Here is a 25370-nt window from a genome sequence, read left to right as displayed (position 1 = left end):
ACCTATTAAACAATCACATTAAGTCAGAGAGTTATTGCGATGTACAACATGGAAACACCTTTTGGTCCAACCCATCCATGATGACCAGATATCCTAAATTAATCTAGTCCCATTTGCCAGCACTTGGTCCATATCTCTCTAAGTCCTTCTTTTCATATTCTCATCCAGATGCTTTTTAAATGTTGTAATTGTACCAGCCTCCATTACTTCCTCTGGCAGCTCATTCCATACACGCACCACCCTCTGTGTGAAAAAGTCACCCCTTTGATTCTTTTTAAATCTTTCCTCACTCACCTTAAACCTATGCCCTCTAGTTCTGGACTCCCCATCCCAGGGAAAAGGCCCTGTCTCTTTACCCGATCCATGCCCCTCATGATTTTATAAACCTCTATAAAGTCACTCCTCATCCTCTGACGCTCCAGAGAAAACAGCCCCAGCCTGTTCAGCCTCTCCCTATAGCTCAAACCCTCCAATCCTGGCAACATCCTTGTAAATCTTTTCTGAACCCTTTCAAGTTTCACAATATCCTTCCTATTTCAGGGAGACAAGAACTGCACGCAATATTCTAAAAGTGGCCAAACCAATGTCTTGTACAACCGCAACATGACTTCACAACTCTTTTGCTAAGTGCACTGACCAATAAAGGAAAGCATATCAAATGCCTTCTTCACTATCCTATCTACCTGCGACTCCACTTTCAAGGAACTATGAACCTCCACGGTCTCCTTGTTCAGCAACATTCCCCACGACCCTACCATTAAGTTTGTATAAGTCCTGCCCTGATTTGCCTTTCCAAAATGTAGCACCTCACATTTATCTAAATTAAACTTCACCGGTCACTCCTCGGCCCATTGGCCCATCTGATCAAGATCCCGTTGTACTCTGAGGCAACCTTCTTCACTGTCCCCTACACCTCCAATTTTGGTGTCTTCTGCAAACTTACTAATTGCTCCCTGTTCACAATATTCATACAAACCTAAGAACTAGGAGCAGGAATAGGCCATCTGGCCCGTCAAGCCTGCTCCATCATTCGATAAGGTCATGGCTGATCTTTGCGTGGACTCAGCTCCACCTACCCACTTACCCACCATAACCCTTAATTCCTTTACTGTTCAAAATCTATCTTTACCTTAAAAACAATGCTTCGCTGGGCAGGGAATTCCACAAATTCATATCCCTTTGGGGTGAAGAAGTTCCTCCTCAACTCAGTCCTAAATCTGTTCCCCTTTATTTTGAGGTGATGCCCCCTAGTTCTAGTTTCTCTGCCAGTGGAAACAACCTCCCTGCTTCTCTCTTATCTATTCCTTTCAGAATGTTATGTTTCCATAAGATCACCCTTTCATTTTTCTGAATTCCAATAAGTGTAGTCTCAGTCTAGTCAATCACTCCTCATATGCCAACCCTCCCCGTTCTGGAATCAACTTAGTGAACATCCTCTGCACCCCCTCCAGTGCCTATACATCCTATATCATTAAGGAGACCATTCAAGGTTCGTGCTGTAACACTCAAACAAACATCATCTTCACAATGGCTGTGAAACAGCACCAAAGCCGAAAGCAAGGTGTAAATTACACAAGTCGAGTTTGAGTGCATGCAATGCAGAGAAACCAGTTTGTCTCATTCAGGAATTCAACAGCAAAACAAGCTGTCTGTGACTGAACACAATCTTAGTCTATGACATGATATACAGCAGAGATTTGTGAACAAGTCTGGTTTGGCTTCAAAAAGCGATTTTCTTTCTGAGGCGTCGCTAGATCAAAATATTCAATGTCAATCTGAATTGATATTCTTAGCAGCCTACGTGAATCTCTGCACAGGTTAAAGGGAAACTAATAAAATGTGAGGCATTGAAGGATAGGGTGAGGTGAGGTGGAATGGGAGGAGGTTCATGTAGAGCATAAACACCACCTTACACATGATGTCCTCAACAGGCTGCCTGCTGGCCTTTCTCATTTTTAAAACAGTTTCTACATTGGACCACACTTTATATGCTGGGCAACAAATATGAAATGTTTAAATACTAATTCAATACATGAGCTTGTTTGCTTGTTTCATATCTTCAAGACATGCTTTTTCCCTTTGGAGAAGAGTCCGGAAGGATTTGAAGGACAAGCAACCTTGTCACAAAAATTCTAGTCATGGTTAATAAGTTCTGGAATGGTAATTGAAACCAAAGTTGCTGGCTCAGCAGTTGGAGCCTACCTCATTAAGACCTTCCATTATAAATTAGTCTATTCAGCCTTCACTTTTTTTAAATACTTGTCGTATTTAGAGTAAATCCATAAGGACATAGGAGCAGAAGTAGGCCATTCAGTTCATTGAGGCCACTTCGCTATTGAATGAATCATAGCTGCTCGAATAAACCTCAACTCCACCTTCCTACCTTTTCTCCACTACCCTTGATTCGCTTATAATTAAAAATCTATCACAGCCTTGAATATACCTAATGACCCAGCCTTGATAGCCCTCTGTAGTAAAGAATCAATAGATTTGCTAGCCTCTGAATAAAAACATTCCACCTTATCTCAGTATGAAATGGGCAACACCTTACTCTGAGATTACCCTCTGATCCTAGACTCACCAACAAGGGGAAACATCCTCTCCACATCACCCCTGTCAAGTCCCCTAAGAATTCAAAGTTTGTGAGAAGATTTGTAGCTCGGGTGCTCGTTGTTGTGGTTCTGTTCACTGAGCTGGGAATTTGTGTTGCAGAGGTTTCACCCCCTGTCTAGGTGACATCCTCAGTGCTTGGGAGCCTCCTGTGAAGCGCTTCTGTGATCTTTCCTCCGGCATTTGTAGTGGTTTGAATCTGTCGCTTCCGGTTGTCAGTTCCAGCTGTCCGTTGCAGTGGCCGGTATATTGGGTCCAGGTCGATGTGCTTATTGATTGAATCTGTGGATGAGTGCCATGCCTCTAGGAATTCCCTGGCTGTTCTCTGTTTGGCTTGTCCTATAATATACTGGCCACTGCAACGGACAGCTGGAACTGACAACCGGAAGCGACAGATTCAAACTACAAATGCCGGAGGAAAGATCACAGAAGCGCTTCACAGGAGGCTCCAAGCACTGAGCATGTCACCTAGACAGGGGAAGAAACGTCTGCAACACAAATTCCCAGCTCGGCGAACAGAACCACAACAAGTCCCCTAAGAATCTTACATGTTTCAATAAGGTCACCTCTCATTCTTCTTAACGCCAATGATTACAGGCCCAACTTACTCAACCTCTCTTCATCAGACAGTCCCTGTATACTCTGTAAAACCGAGTAAATCTTTTGTGGACTAGCTCCAATGCTAGTGTATCTTTCTTTAGATAAGGGGACCAAAACTCTGGACTTTATTCCAGTTGTGGTCTGATTAGTATATTTGCCATTGGGAAAATGTTAGAAGCTATTATTAAAGCACTTATAACAGGGCGCTTGAATGAGTTCAAGATAATCAAGTAGAGCCAACATGGTTTTGTCAAAGGGAAATCACCTTTTATGGAGTTCTTTGAAAAAGGATGGGGTGAGGTGAAGTAAGATTGGAGGAGGGTTATGGGATCATGACCTTCATTAAAACCTTCCATAGAAATGCATCTGTTCATACCTTGGGTTTTTTTTTTCCTCACAATTATCGGGTTGAAGACTAACTCCATGGGGCCATAAGGCACAGTAGTGCTGTATATAATGAGGAACCAGTGAGATAATACATAGAGTTTACAGAAAGCATTTAACAAGGTGGTGTATCAAAGATTGTGGAAAATTAAAGCTGTTGGTATAGGGGCTAACAGATTGGCATGGATTGAAGGGTGGCTAGCTATCAGGAAATAGGGAGTGGGATTAAATGAGTCTTTATTAAATGCTGAAGATCACAGCGGGTCAGGCAGCATCTATGGAGAGATCCCATAAAGCTCACATTTCATCAGAGCTAAAGTGAAGTGCAGAGGGGGCAGCATTTATATTATAGTTTGGGGTGGATGGGGAGGTCTGAGGATAGTGGGTGCAGAGTGCTGGTGGAGAAAAGATATTGATAGTTCAGATTAAGGATTGGAATGTCTGGAGGGGCACTTCACTTCAGCTCTGATGAAGAGTCGTCTAGACTCGAAATGTTAGCTTGCTCTCTCTCCGTGGATGCTGTCTGACCCACTCAGATCTCCAGCATTTGTTGTTTCCGTACAGATGCCAGCATCTGCAGTAATTTGCTCCAACATTAAATGGGTCTTTGTCAGGCTGGCAAGATGTCACCAATGGTGTGCCACAGGAGTCATTGCTGGGGCCTCAGCTCTTTACAATTTATATAAATGATTCGGATGAAGATATTAAAGGTATGTTAGCTAACTTCGCTGATGACACTAAAGTAGGTAGGAAAGTGAGTTGTGAAAAGGATAGAAGGAACCTACAAAGGGATATAGTTAGGTTAAATGAGTGGGCAAAGATCTGGCGAATGAAGTACAGTGTGGGAAAGCATGAAATTGTCCATTTTGGCAGAAAGAATAAAGAAGTATAGATGGTCAGAGGATTGAGATCTCAAGATGCAGAGAGATGTAGATATCCAAGCCAATGAACTGAAGGAAGTTAGTAGGCAGGTACAGCAATTAATGAGGAAAGCTAATAGAATGTTGTGTTTTATTGCAAAAGGAATTACTCGCAAGAGTAGGGAGATAATGCTCCATTAATACAGAACAGTTGTGTATAGAGTACTGTGTACTATACAGGACACTATGTAGGAGGGTGCTAATGCATTGGACACAGTTCAGAAAACCCTTACTTGCTGAATACCTGGAGTGAGTGAATTGCCTTATGAGGAAAGGCTAGACCTGTATCCTCTAACGTTTAGAAGAGTCAAAGGTGATTTAATTGATATATCTAAGACCTGAGGGGACTTGACTGGATGGATGTTGAAATGAGTTTTCCTCTTGTGGGAGAATTTAGAACCGGGGAGTCATAGTTTAATTACCAGGGGTCACCCATTGAAATCATGGATGAGGAAACTTTTTTTTTCCTCTCAGAGGGTTGAGTGTCTTTGGAATTCCTTTTGTCAGAAAGATTCAGATTCTTTATATATTTTTTAAGGCAGTGGCAGGTAGATATTTGATTACAAAGGGAACGAAAAATTGTTGGGAATATGCAAGATTGTCGAATTGAGGTTAAAAATCAGATCAGTCCTGATCTTACTGAATAGCAGAGCAGGGTCAAAGTGGCCTACTCTTATTCATGTGTTCTATAGCTTTTAGCAAGATTTATATATTTTTATACTCCATTCCCTTTGAAATAAAGACCACCATTCCATTTGCCTTCATTATTACCAACTTAACTTGGATGCTAGCTTTTTGTGCGTCATGGATGAGGATTCCTAAATCTCTCTGTGCCACAGCTTTCTGCGGAAAGTATTCTGCTCCTCTATTTGTCCTGTAAAAGTACATAATCTCACATTTTCTCATGATATTCCAGCTGCTGGATGTGATCAGAAGCACGGACAGGCCAGGCTATCTGACAATTGCTAAAGTCTTTCTTCCATCTACAAAGCCCCAATCACCATTGATGGGAGACCCACCTTTTTGCCTGATGAGCATGGCCAAGCTGGATCAGACACAGGACTGCTCACTTGTTGAGTGTCTTTGCCGTTGAACATTTAGTCCACCAAGCCACTGGTCAATGCAATCTTCAGGACTGGAGCATAGAGGTTCCATTTGACCTGATCTCACACCGCAATCCAAGCTCCACCACCCCACCGTCAGAAAGCCTACATCAATAAAACTAAACAGAAATTGCTGGAGAAACTCAGCAGCTCTTGCAGCAGCTGTAGAGAGAAAGCAGAGTTAACATTTTGGGTCCAGTGACTCTTCTTCAGAACTGGTTTTTGTTTCTGATTTCCAGCATTCACAGTTTTTTTTTTACAAAGGGCAATGCTGCCATATGAACCCCAGACTCCCCACGCCCAAGTGCCACTTAGGGACATACACCAACTTGACCTGAAACCGAAGAAAGACTTGCATTTACATAGCACTTTTCATTACCACTGGATATGTTAAAGCACTTTACAGACAACTAAGTCCATTTGAGGTGGTGGTCACTGTTGATATGAAGGAAGCAGGACAAACAATTTGCACACAGCAAGATGCCACCAACAATGGGATAACGATCAGATAACTGTTTCTTCTGCTGGTGTTTGAGGGACAAACACTGACTAGGTTCCCAAAGTAAGACATCATTTTTTTTCCACCTGAACAGACTGATGGAGCCATGGTTTAACATCTGAAAGATGACACTGTTGACTGTGCAGTGCCTCTTCAGTACTGCACTGGAGTCTCAGCCTTGATGCTGTATTGAAGCATCAAGACTAGAACATAGAGGTTCCATTTGATCTGATCTCACACCGCAATCCAGAAAATAAACAGCACCTTCCAAGCTCCACCACCCCACCGTCAGAAAGTCAAGAGCAATAAAACTAAACAGAAATTGCTGGAGAAACTCAGCAGCTCTGACAGCAGCTGTAGAGAGAAAGCAGACTCAAACCTACAACCTCGGTAGTGACAGTGCTACCAACTGAGCCACATGGCAACAAGACACATACAGGAAAGTCTTCACATACTGAAATCATACTATGTCAGTGTTCCACTGATACTTGGAAGTTCAAATCTCTTTTGCAAACTGTTCTGATTTCTAAGTCTGTACCTTCAGAAACATACCACTGCCTACACTGGTGTCACTTGCCCACACTAGGCCCCAGGCTTTGAAATGTTATGACGTTTCAAGTGCTCATCCAAGTACTTTTTGTGAGGTTTCCTGCCTCAGTATACCCTCCCAGGCAGTGCATTCTATACTCCCACCACCCTCTGGTTGAAAACATGTTTCCATTATTCACTTCAAAATTATGCCTCTTGTTATTTGCTTTTCAAATAAAAGGCACAGCTACTTACTAATCACCCTGTTCATTCCCCATACACTCTCATACACCCCTATCAGGTCCCGCCTCATCCTTCTCTGCACCAAGGAAAGTAACCTGAGCTTCTCCAGGCTCTTTTCATCACTGGAATGTTCCATCCCAGGCAATACGCTGGTGAATCTCCTCTGATCCCCTTCCAGTACAGTCACATCCTTCCCACAGTGTGGTGACCAGAACTACACACAGTACTCCAGCTGAGACCTAACCAAAGCTCTGTACAGCTCTAACACGATCTCCTTGCTCTCATTATCTGTGCCACAACCAATAAAGGCAAATGTCCGAAATGCTTTCACGATCAAATAAACATGCTTAGCCACCTTCAGGGATCTGTGGACAAGTCCCTCAGGATCTCTCTGTACCTCCGAGAGTCCTACTGCCCTGACACTTACTGAGTACTCCGTTGTCTTGTTCCATCTTCCAAAGTGCATGACCTCCCATTTATCAGGGCTAAATTCCACCTGCCACTGATCTGCCTATCTGAACAATCCATGTATATCCCTCTGTAATCTAACAGCTTTCTCCTCACTGTCAATCAATTGGCCAACCTTTGCATCATTTGCAAAATTACTTATCATCCTTTACACATTCTCATCTATATCATTTATAAATAAACAAGAAGGGACCCAGTACTGATCCCTGTGGTATGCTACTACACACCAGGCCCCAGTCACACAAGTGATGTCAATGAGGTTCGAACCGGATTGGAGTGCCCTCACAGCTGAGCTCTGTCATGACAGCTGGGAATACTGTGGTGAGGAACTCACCTCCTAACGCCTCAAAGCCTGTCCACCACCTAGAAGGTACAAGTCAGGAGTATGATGGAGTACGCCCCACTCGCCTGGATGGGGGGAGCTCCAACAGTACTCAAGAAGCTTGACGCCATCCAGGACAAAACAACCCGCTCGATTGGCACTACATCCACAAACATTCCCTCCCTTACCCCCGACGCTCAGTAGCAGCAGTGTGTATTATCTACAAGATGCACTGCAGAAATTCACCAAAAATCCTCAGACAGCATCTTCCATACCCACAACCACTTCCATCTAAAAGGACAAGGACAGTAAATATATGGGAACACCACCACCTTCAAAATCCCCTCCAAGTTACTCACCATCCTGACTTGGAAATAAATTACTGTCCCTTCACCATCGCTAGGTCAAAATCATGGAATTTCCTCTCTAATTTTGGTCATTGTGGGTCAACCCACAGCAGGTGTACTGCAGCGGTTCAAGAAGGCAACACACCACCTTCTCAAGGGGCAACTAGGGACGGGCAATAAATACTGGCCCAGCCAGTGATGCCCACATCCCACAAAATGAATAAAATAAAAAAAACCTTTGACCACACACTCTGTCTCCTGTCATGAAGATCATATAAGATCCAACACGCCAAGTTACCCAGGATTCATTCACATTCATCAGTTTCCCATGTGGAATCTTGTTAAAGGAATGTAGCTAAATGCATATGAATGTAGCTAAATGCAAATAAACTACACCAACTGCCCTACCCTTAGCCAAACACTTGGTCACCTTCTTGAAAAATTCCATTAGATTTGTGAGGAATGACCTCCCTCTGACAAAGCTATGTTAACTATCTCTTGCCTCTCCAAATGGAGACTAATTTTCACCTTCATGATATCCTTCAATAGTTTCCCTGCCACTGATGTGAGACTCAGTGGTCTGTAGCTCCCTGATCTATCACCAGATGATGAGGAATGTGGGAAAGGGAGCAAGGTTCTGAGGACACCGGGAAGGAGGAAGCTGTCCTTGTCCATGACAGAGCTCAGCTGGGAGTGCTCCAAACTGGTTAGAACTCCCAATAGCATAGAGCTGGATGCAACAAATAATCGTCAAGTGTAAATTAATCTGATGCTGACATCTGATTTGCATTGTTGGGGTGAACTTCAGCCTCTACTAGTTTTGTTTGTGGTCTCTTATAAATAAAAGCACGGGTTTTTAAACGTGCTCAATAGCTTACCTGTATGTGATGGTCCCCTATTAGACAATGCCAAGGTGTGGGTCTATGCAGGCATTGGGAAGAGGGTAGGACTGACTTAGAGAGTGTTCAGATGGAATGTAGCTATGAACAGGTAATGTGTGCTGTTTGTAGGTTAAACAGCAACTAGAGTGAGAGAATGGGGCGATTGCATGATGGAGTGTCAGCCATGACAGCTAGGTGCCATAGTGAGTGTGGGTTCAGTGCTGGAGCAGGGCAACACTCAATTACCACAGCAGGCCCAGGAGAACAGAGCCTTTCAAAGATATCATGGGTGCAAGGGGCACCAGTCTTTTGGCAGCTATGTGCTGAGTGGCAAGTGTTTTTGGGAAGAGATGTGGTAAGATGGGGTAGGATAAGGTGTGAGCGCTTCAGAGGGACATGGTTGGTAATTAATGCAGCAAGTTTGCGAACATAAGGTGAGAAATTCACTCTCCCGTGTTGCCAGAACCCTCCAACAAATGCAAAATGATTTGGATTTGGCCAAAAAAGTGCAAGATTGGGTCGTAAGTGCTAACGGAGATGGTTATGATGAGATTAGATTAGATTCCCTACAGTGTGGAAACAGACCCTTCAGCCCAACCAGTCCACACTGACCCTCCGAAGAGTAACCCACCCAGACCCACTTCCCTCTGACTAATGCACCTATCACTATGGGCAACTTAGCATGGCCAATTCACCTGACCTGCACATCTTTGGACTGTGGGAGGAAACTGGAGGACCAAGAGGAAACCCACGCAGGCACAGAGAATGTGCAAACTCCACATAGACAGTTGCCTGAGGCTGGAATTGAACCTGGGACCCTGGTGCTGTGGCAGCAGTGCTAACCACTGAGCCACCATGCCCCCCCCACCCCCATATGTAGAGGCAATCAATGCATTGGCAATCACCTTCCAAAATTCCATAGATTCTGAAATGATTCGTGCAGATTGGAACCCATTGTTTAAGAAGGGAACCAGGCAGCAAAAGGTCAAGGGCAGGGAACCCTGGATATCAAGGGTTATCGAGAGTTCAATAAAGAAAAAGAAGGAAGTATATGTCAGGTACAGTGCATTATAACAGGGGAGGCCCTTCAAAAGTGTATAGAGTGTAGGAAGGTTACTTAAAAAGAAAATTAAAGGGGCAAAGAGGGGAACAAAATATTCTTAATAGATGGGATCAAGGAAAATGCCAAGGTTTTTGTAAGCACATGAAGAGTAGAGGATGACTAGGGAAAGAGGGGGACCTATTGGAAACTAAAGAGGCAATCTGTGCATGAGGCAGTGGACGTAAGTTAGGCCCTAAATGATTACTTCTATCCGTATTCACAGAGGAAAGACATTGTAACAAGGGATTGCAGTTGGGATGGTGAAGTCTTAGAACACGTTTAGGATACTGCACGGCTCAACACATGAGTACGAGCCATTCACTATATATCAACCAATCATTTAGATATGGGGACTAAATGTGACATTTCAAAATGGGTTGATGGTACAAACCTAAATGGGAATGTGTGGTGTGAGGAAGATGGAAAGCAGCTTCAGAAGGATTTGTCCTAGTTAGTTAATAGGCAAGAACATGGCACATGGAATATAATGTGGAAAGAATATGAGGCTATTCACTTTGATAGGAGCAACCAATATGCAGAGTACTTCTTAAATGGCAAGTGATTAGGAAGTACAGACCTTGGTGTCCTTGGTAAATCACTAAAGGCTAAAATGCAGGCCCAATAAAACTAGTGGAAAGGTTAATGGAATGGTAACCTTTCGAGTATAGGAGCAGTGAAAGGTTGTTTCAATTGTATAGGAACTTGGCTAGACCACACCTACAGCACTTTATGCAGTGTTGGACTCCTTATCTCATGGAAGATATTGTTGCCATAGAGACAGTGCAATGAAGGTCACTAGTTTTATTTCCGGGATGATGGGACTATCCTATGAAGAGAGATTGTACAAACTAGATCTGCATTCTCTAGAGTTTCAAAGGCTGAAAGGTAGTCTCACAGAAACGTACACGTTACTTATAGGGATAGACAGGATAGATAGACACAAGATGTTCCTGTTGGTTGGGAGTCAAGAATAGGGAAAAATTAAAAAATAATGGGTGTGCCTCTCAGCATAGAGATGAGAAGTTTCTTTATTCAGAGGGTGGAGTGTCTTTGGAACTGTCTTCAATGAAAGCTCAATCTGAGTATTCTTACAGTAGAGATTGGTAGATTTCCGATTACCCATGATGTAAAGTAATACGGGGATTGTGTGGGCAAAGGCACTGATGTGTTGGTCAGTCGTGATCATATTAAACTGTGAAGCAGGCTGAATGGCCTCCACATGCTCTTTTTGTCCTATCAGTTGGCAGAGGGAGTGTAAAGATATTACCAAGTCTGCAGCCTGTTGCACACTCTCGCCATTACGAGGGGTCAGTCCCTGCCCTCAGTATACTGAGAGCAGCTGAGGAGTGGAAGAGGCATATCAGATCTGTGATGTATTCGGAACGACAATAACCTAGGTTGTAATTCTGGCTTTAGACCCTTTCCAGAATGGAAGCTTTTTTAAAACACTCACCTGTTGTGTTGTATCATAGTTGAAGATGGGTATGTTCAAGAACCTTCTTCCATTTTGGGCACATTCTTCATTCTCGACTGGCTGCAGTACTGATCCATCTAGCGTGGGACAATCTAGGTCAGTTTGTAGTCTAGATGCTGCCTTTGCTGATTAACATTGCAGCTGGCTCTTTGTAGTCACTTCAGATGCATATCTCATTCCAAGATGTGCCTGATGATGCTGCTGGGCACACTCTCCTACTCTCTGTAATGAAACAGAGCTGGTTTCATAGTTATTGAGTAGCGAGGTATGTTGGGGCCAGGAGATTATAGATTGTGATCGTGCATCACTCTGCTGCTATCCTGATGGTTCAAAACATTTTTAGGGATCAAGCTTTGGGCTGCTCAGTATTAACTCAGGATTAGCTGTCTCAGTATTAGCCACCGGAAGATATAGTATTGCTTGATAGTGTATGAGGCAAGAAGAAAAGAGATGTATGGTTCTTTGAGTCATGGAGATGTAGAGCACAGAAACAGACCCTTTGGTCCAACTCTTCCATGCCGACTAGATACCCTAAATTAATCTAGTCCTATTTGCCAGCATTTGGCCCAGATCCTTGCAAACCCTTCATATTCATATACTCATCCAATGTTGTAATTGCACCAGCCTCCTCCACTTTCTCAGGCAGCTCATTCCATACACACACCACCCTCTGTGAAAATGTTGCCCCTTGGGTCCCTTTTATATCTTTCCACTCTCACCTTAAAATGATGCCTTCTGGTTTTGGAGTCCCCTTCTCTGGGAAAAGGCTATTTACCCTTTCCATGCCCCTCATGATTTTATAAATCTCAATATGGTCTCCCCTCAGCCTCCGATGCCCCAGGGAAAACAGCCCCAGCCTGTTCAACCACTCTCTGTAGAATCAACTCTGGCAACATCCACGGAAATCTTTTCTGAACCCTTTCAAGTTTCACATCTCTCCTTCAGCAGGGAGACCAGAATTGTACAAAGCCTAACCAATGTCCTGTACAGCTGCAACATGAACTGGGAGATTAACAAATGCTGATTGCAGCGTATGTCTGTACTTCAGTATTGATGGGGTGGGCTTGATGGGGTGAAAAACTTTTCTTCATTCCCTACTTTATGTTCACAATCCAAATGAAAAGGCAAACCCTCTCTGGAAAAGTTTTATACAACAAAACAAATATTTATTTTGTTTTTGCTAGTGATATACAGGCCGCTCTGTCATTGCCCTAAACTGAAAATATTACAGCAATGCAGCCACTTCTAGCCCAACAGTTAGAAATATCCCATTAAAGACAAGAGACACACACAGGGAAATGTGCAAATATGACATTACTCAACACATCCACTGCTCTCACCAACAAACACAACAACTCCACCGACACACAAATAAAATCCATGATCAAAAAGCTCAGCTCAACAGGCGAGACACAAAAACCTTGCAAAAAACATACAAGAATGTTAACGCATGAGGTTCTGGGGGAAGAGGAAAATTTGAGGAAAATAACTTTTTTTTGGAAAATCAAGAACTGTATTTCAAGAAAGGAGGGGGGTCTCTGTCACTGTAGAAAATTGCAAGATTAAGAGGGGTGAGAAACCAAAGTGAATGGTCGTTCGATGCATAACTTTACAGAGGGCATTTGTTAACAGGAACCATAAGGGGCTCCTATTAACAGCACTGCATTCCTAATATGCTGTTACGACATTATCTTGTGATGGTCATGGGTACCAGACCTGTGTCGTCACCATCATCTGCATTAGAACTGACCGGCACCAAACTGGCCAGTTGATGTCAATTCATTATAAAAACATATTGACACCGATTTTGGAACAGTGCATTTGTTATGTCGCATTACTATTTTGGGGCTAATGGAGGAAGACCCAAGTCAACGGGATTCAAGAGTAATTTTAATTAGCTTTTGTATAAAACAGAATCACTACTAGCCAGTGAAGGAAATGTCCCTGTTGTGTGAAGAGTTTATATTGAACATTCCACTGTCCCTGAAAATTACACTTATTAATGCTACAGTGCCCACAACCAAGTTGACAATGTAGCCCTTTATTGTCATACATTTTTCCATCAGTAAGAGCAGGACTGTAGTATCATTGGAAATAGCAGCCAAGTCAGACTGGGTGGCTTCAAGAAACTACAAGTGAGCTGCGTCACGCTGATGAATTCAGTAACCTGCATAAATCCAGTGCTTTCCCATTGCTCTCAATAACACTCATCACCGGCTACTATTGATTAATATTTCACAAAGAAAGCAAAAAGGGAACAGTACAAGACAAAACTATTAGTATGCCGAATGGCTTTGTGAGTCTTAGATCATTTTTCGCCCCAAAGGGGTTTGATGGGAATGCTCACCCCTCTTTACCACATTTTATATTGAATTTTCTTCTCTCGCCCCCACTCAGAAAATGCACATTCCTCATAATTTGTCTTTTTTTTTGGCTTGGTTTCTTTTAAACTTTTTCTCAGACAAGCTGCACTCTCCCAAACGCTCAGGTTCATTCTGTTTGAGTGCGTGGTGTGTGATTTGACAATGATGAGGCTGCCAGGAACAATGTACTTTTAAATAAACACAACATGATTTGTTTACACTTAATGAAGAAAGCAATCAAGTGGAAATTAAAATGCAGAAAGCTGGAGGGGAAACCCACCCCCCCAGCAAAATTGCTAAATTTCAAGTTACTTTCAACGAACCTTTTTAAATTCTGCCTTTTTCATTCAAGGTCAGAATTATAAATGCAGATTAAATTCTAACGATGCAAAATAAAAAGTCCCTTACTGATTATTCTTACATTCATTGCAGTCTTTACCAAGAATGTATTGAACAATAAAATCAAGTTAAAATGTCATCTCTTCTCCCAGCCCACTAATTTCATAGTTTAATTTCAAAACTTTGATCGGAAACAAAAGGCACTCCCCAGATTCACGGAATAACTCGATGCGGTAATCTGAGGCTGTTTATATTTCTTGGCTGTTCCATTTGTCTGCCAGCTGCCTGGGTACTAACAGTGTCCAAGGCCACCTTCAGGTTGGAGACTCAGGCACACAGTCTCACACACACGTTACCTGATGCACAGCCAAGCTTTGAGGGTGATTGCAGGTCACTCTCTCTCAGCACTGCAACAGAATTGACTAGAGATCTTCGTAAGAAATAGATTAAAGGAGGGAAAAAGAAATTGATGCGACATCCACTTCAAGCATGAGTGAGATCTTGCTCGCTTTCTGTTCAGAGTATGCGTAATAATCAGGGGCATTAGTGCTGACTGTCCATCTCTAATAACAGCAGTCCAAGGTTCCAATTGCATCTTTTGTTGTGCTGCTTACGCTTATTTGAAATAAAGCACCTTCAAGTGAAGTTGCAGTCCTGTACCGCAGGTCATTGTAAACACTCAGAGTTTTCAACATGCACAGCTCTATTTTGATGAGAGGTTTTGCTTTAATTGGAGAAATCTGGTTATACAATCACTTTAATATCAGCCTTAGCGTGGCATGCTCTTTGACCTGGTGGCTGAAGTTCTTGTGAAAACTAATTTCTATCCATTTTAGTTACTCAGGGATACGCTGATGTTTGAGTGCAATAGTACTTAAAATATCTGAAAAGGGTAAGATGAACATTGTGTTTTATTTTATTGCTAAAAGGACCATATTCATTTAATATTACACATCTGTGCTTTACCTTCGCTTAATAGGTTCCTGTTTGGGCTGTGGCAAAGACATATCTGATGGTTAGTAAGGTCAATATAATACCAAAAGAGAGCCATTTCGCAAAAGCTACTTCAGGACAAAAATAATTCAGCCAATTGAAGGCGGTCTTAGGAAATAGTAAGTCATGCTATGCAATATCCTGTACCCTCTAATTTATGTTGTCTGAACGAAAGCCTCTTATTCACCTGATGGAAGTAATCATTGTGAGGTGGGATAGGTGAAGTGGATTTGTTTGCCATTTAAGTGTAAGTATTTTGTGTTCAATAATGTGTTAAAGATAATGGCACCAAGTACATGAAATAAAACCCCAAGGACATTTCGTAGTTTCAAGAAAAATGGAAAGTTAAGGAAAAGTGTAGGGTTAACATTAGTCCCAGGGTCACAGTAAGACTTTAGTTTGCCTTTAATTGTTTTAAAAGTCTAATTAATGGCACATGACTGGGAAAAATACCAATGAAATGTCTTATTTATAAAGAATCACAGTGGGTTTACTCAAGAGGGTAAGGATGTGCTGCCACATGTACTTTTCTAGAAATAAGATTTTAAAAACACATTTTTGTTTCTAAAACACTCCCCAAAGGATTGTAATTGGTCATGCCTTTCCTAAATCTGAAATTGAGAGTTATTGGAAGCTTGGACTGCAATTGATAAACATACTATCAGTTCTTGGCCATAACGTCACAGGTTACTCTCCGTTAAGCACCCATAGTAATTTAAGCTTGCACTTAGCATTTAAATGGAATTGCATTTAATTTAACGTCATTTATTGACATTAGGCCGCACTTGTGATCTGCTTTTCACTGTATTGAGTAATGCCAGACCCTGAAAATGTTGGATAATTTCATGAACTTGCTGTAATGACAAAGATTAAATATCTGAATGCTTACAATGAATTTGTCATTGAAAATAAAGACCCTAATTATTTGCTCTTCACTTTTACACTTCCTTAAAATATTTTTAAATATTCCAATACACAGCAGACAGGTATTATACACAAAATCTTAGACAGTGCATCAAAATAAAACGCAACACTCATGTTCGTTGGAGGTCAACTGTGCCAAAACGACCCAGAAGCAATGAATGGGTTATCAAAACCACTCGCACCATCGAAACAGCATTCTCTGCTGGTTAATGAGTTTAATGTCTATCTCTCTCTCTCTCCCTCTCTCTGAAGGTACTTCAACTCGTAGGAACTGTTGACCATACAGATGGTCACTTCCATTCCCCTTTATGGCACTGCTCCTTTAGTCTCGTGCTGGGATGATTCAATGTTCTCAAATGTCGTATACACGGTCTTCAGAAATGGAAATCTTCATGGGATTTCATCCACTCAGCACAGTGTGTCCGTATTGAATGAAAGCTGTGCCTGAAGAAAAGGAAATGTACACTCAGATGATCTCCATCAGGAATCATACAATAAAGCCATGTTTGCGAACACATATATATGACAGGCAGTTTGGTTAATTAGAGTCTATCCCATACACTGCAGCAAAATGCATCACCACTCCTTCCCTCCTCATACTGGAGAAGCCTTTTGAGAAGTAGGCAATGCAACAATTCAGTATGCAGTTCTTAAATTTAGATGACCAGGATATATTTTTTGTTTTTCTCCCTCCAAATATATCACTTTCATGATGACACTCAGTATTTTTGAGAGGCTAGCACCTACAGAGAAAGTAGCAAACTCGTCCAATCCTAATTACGCTTCTCTCGAGATTTGCGCCTAATGCACGGGAACAGGACCCTGTCGCCTCTCATTCTCATTTCCACCAGTACGATGAACATTGTTCCCACAGTGAGTGTACAAGAACGTCCTTTAACAAATGGGGCCTCAATAAAGAGTAGGCATTTGGGCGGGAGGGAGGCTGAGGGTGGGAAAGTGGGGGAAGCTGAATGGATTGCAATCAAAGGGAGAGAACACATAGCTATAGACAGAAGGAACAAACAGAAGACCTAGACTTTAACAGCACCCAAGGTGGCCATTCAGTCTAGCCACTGTGCTTCAGCTCTTTGACAGTGCAATCTAATTTGTCTCACTCCCTGCTCTTTCCTTGTAGTCTTTTGCAATTTTTTCTCGCTCAAACGTTCAATGACTTGCTATTGATAACTACAATGAATGCGCCTCCACCACCCTTTAAGTCAATGCATTTCAGATCACAATAGCTGTGTCTAATTTATTTTCCTCTGGCTTTGATGCCATTTCCCTTCAGGTTGAGTTGTAGTGTTTTCCAAAGGCTTCTGCCACTGAGAACAGTAATCTCCTTAATCATTCTACGTAAACCCTTCATGATAACAAACACCTCCATCAAGGCTCCACTTATTTTAGAAAAACAAAATTGTTTCTGTAAGGAAAGAGGTAATTCGGTCTATCATGTCTGTGTCAGCACACTGGAGGAGCAATTTACCTAGTGTCACTCCTCTGCCTTCTCCACTTAGCCCTGCACAGTTAACAATCCAAATCTCTCTGAACTGCCTCAGAAAGCTACCTCCCTCACACTGACTGGCAATGCCTACCAGGTAAAAACAAGGACTGCAGATACTGGAAATCAGAGTCTAGATCAGAGTGGTGCTGGAAAAGCACAGCCGATCAGGTAGCATCCGAGGAGCAGGAAAATCGACGTTTCGGGCAAAAGCCCTTCATCAGGAATATCTGGCAATGCCTACGAGACTGTCACCATTTGATGCTCAATAAGCCTCTCCTCACACGATTGCTTTTCCTGCAAGTTACCTTGAATACGTGCTCTCTTGATCCTGATCCTTTCGCCAATGGGGAAAAGATTTTCATGTCTGTTCTGACCAGACCCTCATGATATGCAAATATATTTTATCAAATTTCCACTCATCCTTTCCTTCTACAATAAAAATAGTTCCAATTCCTCCAATCTGGTTGAAAAGGATGGAGTTGGGGTGGTAGCTATGGAAAATATCTGGGGACAGGAGGAGGTCATTCAGCCCCTCAAGCCACTTCCACCAGCAATGTTGTATTCTCTGTTATCTGTTATTTGATTGAGTCCAGTGCGGGAGAGCGATCAAGCCCAGTGCGAGGGAGAGACAGGGGAAAGCCCAACGTGGAGCGTCTGCAGGCCCATGGCTAAACAGCAAATGAAATGTTAAATTTTTAATTTTACTTTTTTTCCTTTATACTAACAAGAACCGTAACGTTAGACTTTTAACTTAAATCTTTGCTTTTCTACTTTGTACCCAAGATTTTGTACCGAGGTACCTTGGACCTAAGATAGCGCTGAGAATGGTGAGTGCACACTTTTTACTGTGGTCCCGTATCCCTGTACTTGAGTACAGATGACAATAAACGTAATTCTAATCCTATCTACTTAACTTGGCTGCATGTCCCTCATTATCCACGCCTAACAAAAATCAATCAATTCAGTTTGGGCTCAATTTTTTTTTGTTTATGGGGCAGGGGGTTGATGGGGGTATCAACAGGGAAGAGAGACAGAGCGAGAGTGAGATTCAGAGTTCCATAACCCTTAGTTTGAAAAAGTACTACTTCATGTCATTTATGAATGGTCATGCTCTCAGTCTACGATCATATCCTCATATTTGACCATCACCTGCTATATTGTGAGGAAGTTGGGTAGAGAGTAGGAAAATGTGACCATTGAGTGGCAAGAGGTGGAAATGTTTCAGCATTAACAGACAGAAAGGTATCACCTTGAATAGTTGAGGAGTGCACCGTGATTAACAGAGTTGGAAGGGGAGAAAGGTTCCTTGTAGAATTGAAGGAGGGGAAGCGACTTTGAGAGAAGGAGAAAAGTTGGAGAGAGTGGTACGGTTCTCCGTCAGAGGGTGGAAGGGGTAGGTGGGCAGCACTACCCCTACCATCTGAGACGATGGAGGGCTACTTATGTGAGAGCGAATAATGTTCCAGCTGGTTCAGTGAAACCCCAAACATTGCTTTGTTTTTCAACTTGCCTTTTAAAAACAAAAAAAAATTTAAAATTATTAATTAATTGATTTTAAAGCAAAAGGCCATTGTTTCTGGGAAGCTTTCCAACCCTGCCATCCTTTCCCAGATTTATATCATATACATCGCACCTTTCAAAGTGAAATTTCCCTCACCTTTTCAAGGACGGATGTTTCATCCAACACAAATTGTTACCACAGAAGTTACAAAGCCTTTATATACCGGGGCACTGGTCAATTGACAAATCTCTGGGAGGCCTATGAATCCTTTAAAGCTATTTGGCAGGTTAAATTCCCATTAATGCCTCTCTACCTTTTGTTAGGTGCCCTCACTTAAATTAATTTGATCATAGGTGCGTTGGTTATATGGCTGCTTTAGAACAGCACTTTCTACATTCAGGTAAAAACAATGACTGCAGATGCTGGAAACCAGCTTCTGGATTGGTGGTGCTGGAAGAGCACAGCAGTTCAGGCAGCATCCAAGGAGCAGTAAAATCGACGTTTCGGGCAAAAGCCCTTCATCAGGAATAAAGGCAGAGAACCTGAAGGGTAGAGAGATAAGCTAGAGGAGGGTGGGGATGGGGGTGGGGCGAAAGTAGCATAGAGTACAATAGGTGAGTAGGGGAGGGGGTGAAGGTGATAGGTCAGGGAGGAGGGTGGAGTGGATAGGTGGAAAAGAAGATAGGCAGGTAGGACAAGTCATGGGGACAGTGCTGAGCTGGAAGTTTGGAACTAGGGTGAGGTGGGGGAAGGGGAAATGAGGAAACTGTTGAAGTCCACATTGATGCCCTGGGGTTGAAGTGTTCCGAGGTCGGGAGCAACGGATACAATCAATGATATTAGTGGATGCGCAGGTAAAACTTTGGTGGATGTGGAAAGCTCCTTTGGGGCCTTGGATGGAGGTGAGGGAGGAGGTGTGGGCGCTGGTTTTACAGTTCCTGCGGTGGCAGGGGAAAGTGCCAGGATGGGAGGGTGGGTCGTAGGGGGGCGTGGACCTGACCAGGTAGTCACGGAGGGAACGGTCTTTGCGGAAGGCGGAAAGGGATGGGGAGGGAAATATATCCCTGGTGGTGGGGTCTTTTTGGAGGTGGCGGAAATGTCCGCAGATGATTTGGTTTATGCGAAGGTTGGTAGGGTGGAAGGTGAGCACCAGGGGCGTTCTGTCCTTGTTACAGTTGGAGGGGTGGGGTCTGAGGGCAAAGGGATGAGATGCATTGGAGGGCATCTTTAACCACGTAGGAAGGGAAATTGCGGTCTCTAATTTCTACATTTAGACCCAGCCCATTTCAATGCTCCAGGCTTTGCGTAGTCCTGGAGTGGAAAATTTGGAATATGAGAGTTGGTGAGTGGAAATTGGCCTTCAACTGAAACTCCTAACCCTATTGCGTTATTTTCCTTTCTGCGCTGCAAGAATATCCTTGATATCAACTCAATCAAAAATGTCAATTTTTGGAATCTACTTTGTCCATTTTTATTGCTCACAGCTCATCTCCTTGTAATCCTTAGCAAGTCTGATCCAGCTGGCTTGAGCTCTGCAACTGCTTACTTGAAATCTAACTTACCCTCACATGGGTCAGTGTTAGTCTTATCAATTGTACAATTTATAAACACAGTTTACAGTAGCCTTTTGGCAAGAAGTTTAGGCGGGGAAGGTGAGTGCTACTGACTCCCACTGTAACATTTGAATGACACAGTTCTGCAAAACAATTTATCTCTTAGGGGAAGCCAACAATTTGGCTAATTATATTTTGCACCTTATTGTAAAGCTGATTTTCAATGCTTTTGTTCCAGAACAGCTGTCACACTAAAAGTTATTGCTCCAAATAGCTCAAATTATGAGGCAGTGTGGTATTCTGACACAACGAGATATGATACAAATAGAAGTATAATCTCACTTTTATCCTTGGTGGAAGCAAGTGAGAGGCAAAATGGGGTTCTGCAGTTCTCATGTCATCACTAAATCTCACCACAAGGAATTTAGGGGCAGCACAGTGGCTCAGTGGTTAGCACGGCTGCCTTACAGCACCAGTAACTCAGGTTCGATTCCAGCCTTGGCGACTGTGTGTGTGGAGTTTGCACATTCTCTCTTTGTCTGCGTGGGTTTCCTCTGGGTGCTCCGGTTTCTTCCCACAGTCCAAAGATGTGCAGGTGAAATGAATTAGCCAAGCTAAATTGCCCATAATGTTCAGGGATGTGTAGGTTAGGTGCATTAGTCAGGGGGAAATGTAGAGTAATAGGATAAGGGAATGGGTCATTCTTCAGAGGGTCGGTGTGGATTTGTTGGGCCTGATGGCCTGTTTCCACACAGTGGGGATTTTACCAATATGGACAGGCAAGGTGGCTAATGTGCTCATGGCACACATCACTCTGCTTTTTAAGAAAGACAAATGAGAAAAACAAGGGATTTGCAAACCAATTAGCTGAACTTTTTTTTGGGGGGGAGGGAGAAATAGTTGAAAAGTCTATAATCAAGGACAGGGTGATCGAACACCTTGAAAATTTTCAGTTCATCGCTGAGTGCCAGCATACATTCATGACAGGGGGTGCCATGCCTGACCTCGCTGATTTGTTTTTGGAACAGGGGAATGTCTATGGATCAAAAACAAAACTTGCTGGAAAAGCTCAGCAGGTCTGGCAACATGTGTGGAAAGAAATCAGTGTTAACGTTTTAGGTCGAGTGACCCTTCCTCAGAATGTCTATGGATGTTGTTGATATGGACTTCCAGAAGGCATTTGATAAAGTCCAACGTAAGAGGTCATTAGCTAAAATGGAAGCCTTCAGAGCGGAGGGCAAATTACTGACCTGGCTGAGAGATGGATGAAGTGGCTGATGACAGAAAGTAGGGATCATGGATAGGACAGGATGTGACCAGTGGTGTCCCATTGGATCTGTGTTAGGGCCTCAGTTATTCACATTATTTATTAAAGACTTGTATAATGGCATACAAAGTCATATATCCAAATGTGCTGATGTCACAAAGCTAGCTGGCATTGTAGACAGTGCAGATGATAGCATAAAACGTCAAAGGTTTATGGACAGATTAAGTGAAAGGGCAAAATTGTGGACGATGGAGTTCAATGTAAGTAAATGTGAGGTTTTCCACTTTGGACTGGAAAAGGATATTTGGGTATCTTCCAGATGGTATAAAGTTAAATACAATGGATACCCAAAGAGACTTGGGGATTCAGGTGTATAGATCTTGAAAATGTCACAAATTGGTGCAGTAAATAATCAAGAAAGCTAATGGAATACTGGCCTTTATATCTAGGGGACCGGACTACAAGGATATAGAAGTTATGCTGCAGTTATGCAAAACTGTGGTTAGTCCCTACCTGGAATACTGTAAATAGATCTGGGAATCACACCTGAAGAAGGACATATTGGCCCTGGATGGAGTATAACATAGGTTTGCAAGAGTGATGACCTAACCCTAAATTCCAGGCAATGAGGAGAGACTTTCTCTCGAATATAAAAGGTTCAGGTGTGATCTGATTGAATTCTTCAAGATATTAACAGGAAAGGGCAGAGAAGGCAAAGACAAATTATTTGGACTGTTTGGGGATTCTGCAACTAGGAGGTATAGTCCGAGAATTGAGGCCAAACCATTCAGGAGATATTAAAAAGAACATCTACACACGAAGGGTGGGAGGTGTTTTGGAACTTTCTTCCCAAATGGTAGTGGATGCCAGATCAGTTGTTAATTTTAAATCTGAGACAGACAACATTTTGTTAGGCGAAGGTATTAATGAAAATAGGCCAAAACAGGTACATGGAGTTAGGCAACAGATCAGCCATGATCTCTTGAATGGTGGAACAGGCTCAAGATGCGGAATAGAGTCGAGAGTGTGCTGTTGGAAAAGCACAGCAAATCAGGCAGCATCTGAAAAGCAGGAGAATCGATATTTTGGGATAAGAATGAAAGGCTTATGCCCGAAACGTCGATTCTCCTGCTCCTCAGATGCTGCCTGACCAGCTGTGCTTTTCCAGCACCACACTCTCGACTCTGATTTCCAGCATCTGCAGTCCTCACTTACCCCTCAAGATGCTGAATAGCCGACTACTGTTTAATATCAGTTCCTTAATGCAGTGAAGGCCCCCATTATGAGAAACCTCTCTCCTTGTGGCACCTTTACATTACAGACAGACCCCCATCGTAAGGTTACAAGCTGGTCCATGGACAGTTAGTATCCGTCTAAAAACACCAAATAAAATAACTTGGAAATGAAATGAGGATATTTACCCTGGCTATAAACAAGCAGAAACATTCCAAGGTGGAAAACACAAAAACATCTTTAGTCATGGTCACTGGTGCCCAACGTAATAAATTAGCAGGGTCTGGCAGGGATGTCTGAGTCGAGAGTGTGATGCTGGAAAAGCACAGCAGGTCAGGCAGCATCCGATGAGGAGAATCAATGTTTCAGGGATGTCTAAGACCAAGCAGCACAAGGGAAAAGGTATGCTATTTGAAGATAACTGGGTAAGAATTTAATTAGGTGTATATATTTAGGTGTTACGTATATGGGAACAAGGAATTTGTGGTGTTGGAGTTGGAATAAAACTCTGACCACAAAAATGTCTGACCAACATTTTGACCTCAATGCTTATCTACAGGCATGACAATGTCAGAGTTGCTTCTCCTATTTGCAATAGGAAGTGTATAATTACGCTGACCTCTGCTTAACCACCTTTGGAAGTTGCCTGGGTTTCATTTAAACCCTCCATTGGTGACAAGCAGTCAAATTGGCGAAACATTTTTTGGTAATTTGGCTCGGACTTGCCACGAAAATATGATTCTATTTTCACAGATAAACTTGGAGAGGTGACTTTAGAGGAACTGTTTATAGAGGGTAGCACGGTGACTCACAGCACCGGGACCCAGGTTTGATTCCAACTTTGGACGACTGTCTGCGTGGAGTTTGCACATTCTCCTGCGGGTGCTCTGGTTTCCTCCAACAATCCAAAGATGCGCAAGTTAGACTAGCGCAAGATGGCCAAGCTAAATAGCCCTGTAGTGTCCAAGGATGTGGAGGTTAGGTGGATTAGCCATGGGAAATGCAGAGTAATGGGGATGGGTTTGTGTGGGATGCTCTTTGGAGGGTCAGCCTGGATTCAATGGGTCAAACCTTCAGCTTCCACACTACAGGGATTCGATCGTTCTGCCTGGAGGGTGACCACTAATATAGGCTTCTGAGCAATAAAAAAAGCCTCACTGTCACTCAAGAACAAAAATGACCCTAGTCTCATGGTAATCAACAGCTGAAATTGGAACTAGCCTAAATTAATAGAGATTCCTATCTCTTATTGAGATGCAAGGTAACCTCTGCATGCCTTGGCTCCCACTGGATAGATACAGAGCTCAGAGACAGGAATTGTGAGATTTATAATCACTGATGGGAATCAAAGCTACAGTTGGGAAAGGCAGTTGCTATATGCCTACAATGCAGTGGTGGACCAATGTCTGATGGGAAACGTCCATTTGGAATTGGAACTAACAGTGGCTGAATGTAGTCAGGATACCAGCAAACCTGAGGGGAGAGTTTGGTGAAAAGAAATGATGCCTTCATCTTGTAAGATATGTTTCGTGTGGACTTTCAGGGAGAATGGGGCCTAACAAAATGCTCAGTCGTTCAATGAAAACCAAACGCAGAACTTACACGCTCCTCCTCGAAGCTGATAAGCCCTTCGTCGTCACTCTCCAATTCTTCAGGCTCTTCAACAGTCAGAGCCTGCAGTTCAGTGGTGGTGCCCCTTGGTCGCAGCAGGCTGAGGATGCGCTTGATGGGTGATTGCACACTCCCGGTGCTGACAGTCTCCTGCTGCTCCAGGTTGTCGCTCTGCTTCTTTGCAAAGTTTACAAACACCTGCAAAGATCGACAAAGTGGGAGAACGCCTCATTAACAGCAGCCTTTACAGAGCACCTTTGACAGAGGTGCACCACTGGAGGAGATGATATTTAGGACAGGTCATTAATACTTATCCAAAGAGTAATGTTTTAAGGACCATCGTTTATGCAAGCCTTTTGGTTGAAAGCTTCAGAGAATTTTCCAAATGAACATCAACTAAAAGTATTTCAAGGTAAACTGTGTGAGGGAATCTGAGAATGAAACAAGTCTGGTGTTCTGTCTGGACGCCATGTCTCACTGCAGTCTGGTAATATCCTCCATGAGATGAGATTGAGCAGCTTCGATTCTGGGTGTCAGTGTGAAGGACAAAACTAATTGCGATTTTTCTACATTGTTTGGGAGGGTGAGTATGGGATATTTAGTG

General features: G+C 42.8%; 1 protein-coding gene across 5 annotated transcripts in view; it reads right to left on the bottom strand.

Moving 5' to 3' along the window:
• Positions 1–12625: 12625 nt before the first annotated feature.
• abca2 (ATP-binding cassette, sub-family A (ABC1), member 2) overlaps positions 12626–25370 on the bottom strand; it is a 460895-nt gene continuing 448150 nt past the window's right edge. For all 5 annotated transcript variants that reach the window (XM_043719911.1, XM_043719914.1, XM_043719915.1 and 2 more), the window contains 2 exons: positions 24758–24964; positions 12626–16544 (listed from right to left, as the gene is read on the bottom strand). In XM_043719911.1, the coding sequence (XP_043575846.1) occupies positions 16509–16544; positions 24758–24964 (243 nt within the window). In that variant the 3' untranslated portion in view covers positions 12626–16508. The remainder of the gene's footprint in view (positions 16545–24757; positions 24965–25370) is intronic.

Source organism: Chiloscyllium plagiosum, chromosome 30 (genome assembly GCF_004010195.1).
Source record: "Chiloscyllium plagiosum isolate BGI_BamShark_2017 chromosome 30, ASM401019v2, whole genome shotgun sequence".
NCBI classification, from domain to species: Eukaryota; Metazoa; Chordata; class Chondrichthyes; order Orectolobiformes; family Hemiscylliidae; genus Chiloscyllium; species Chiloscyllium plagiosum.
Note: the sequence above shows the minus strand (reverse complement) of the source record. Positions and strands in the feature narration are given on the sequence as shown.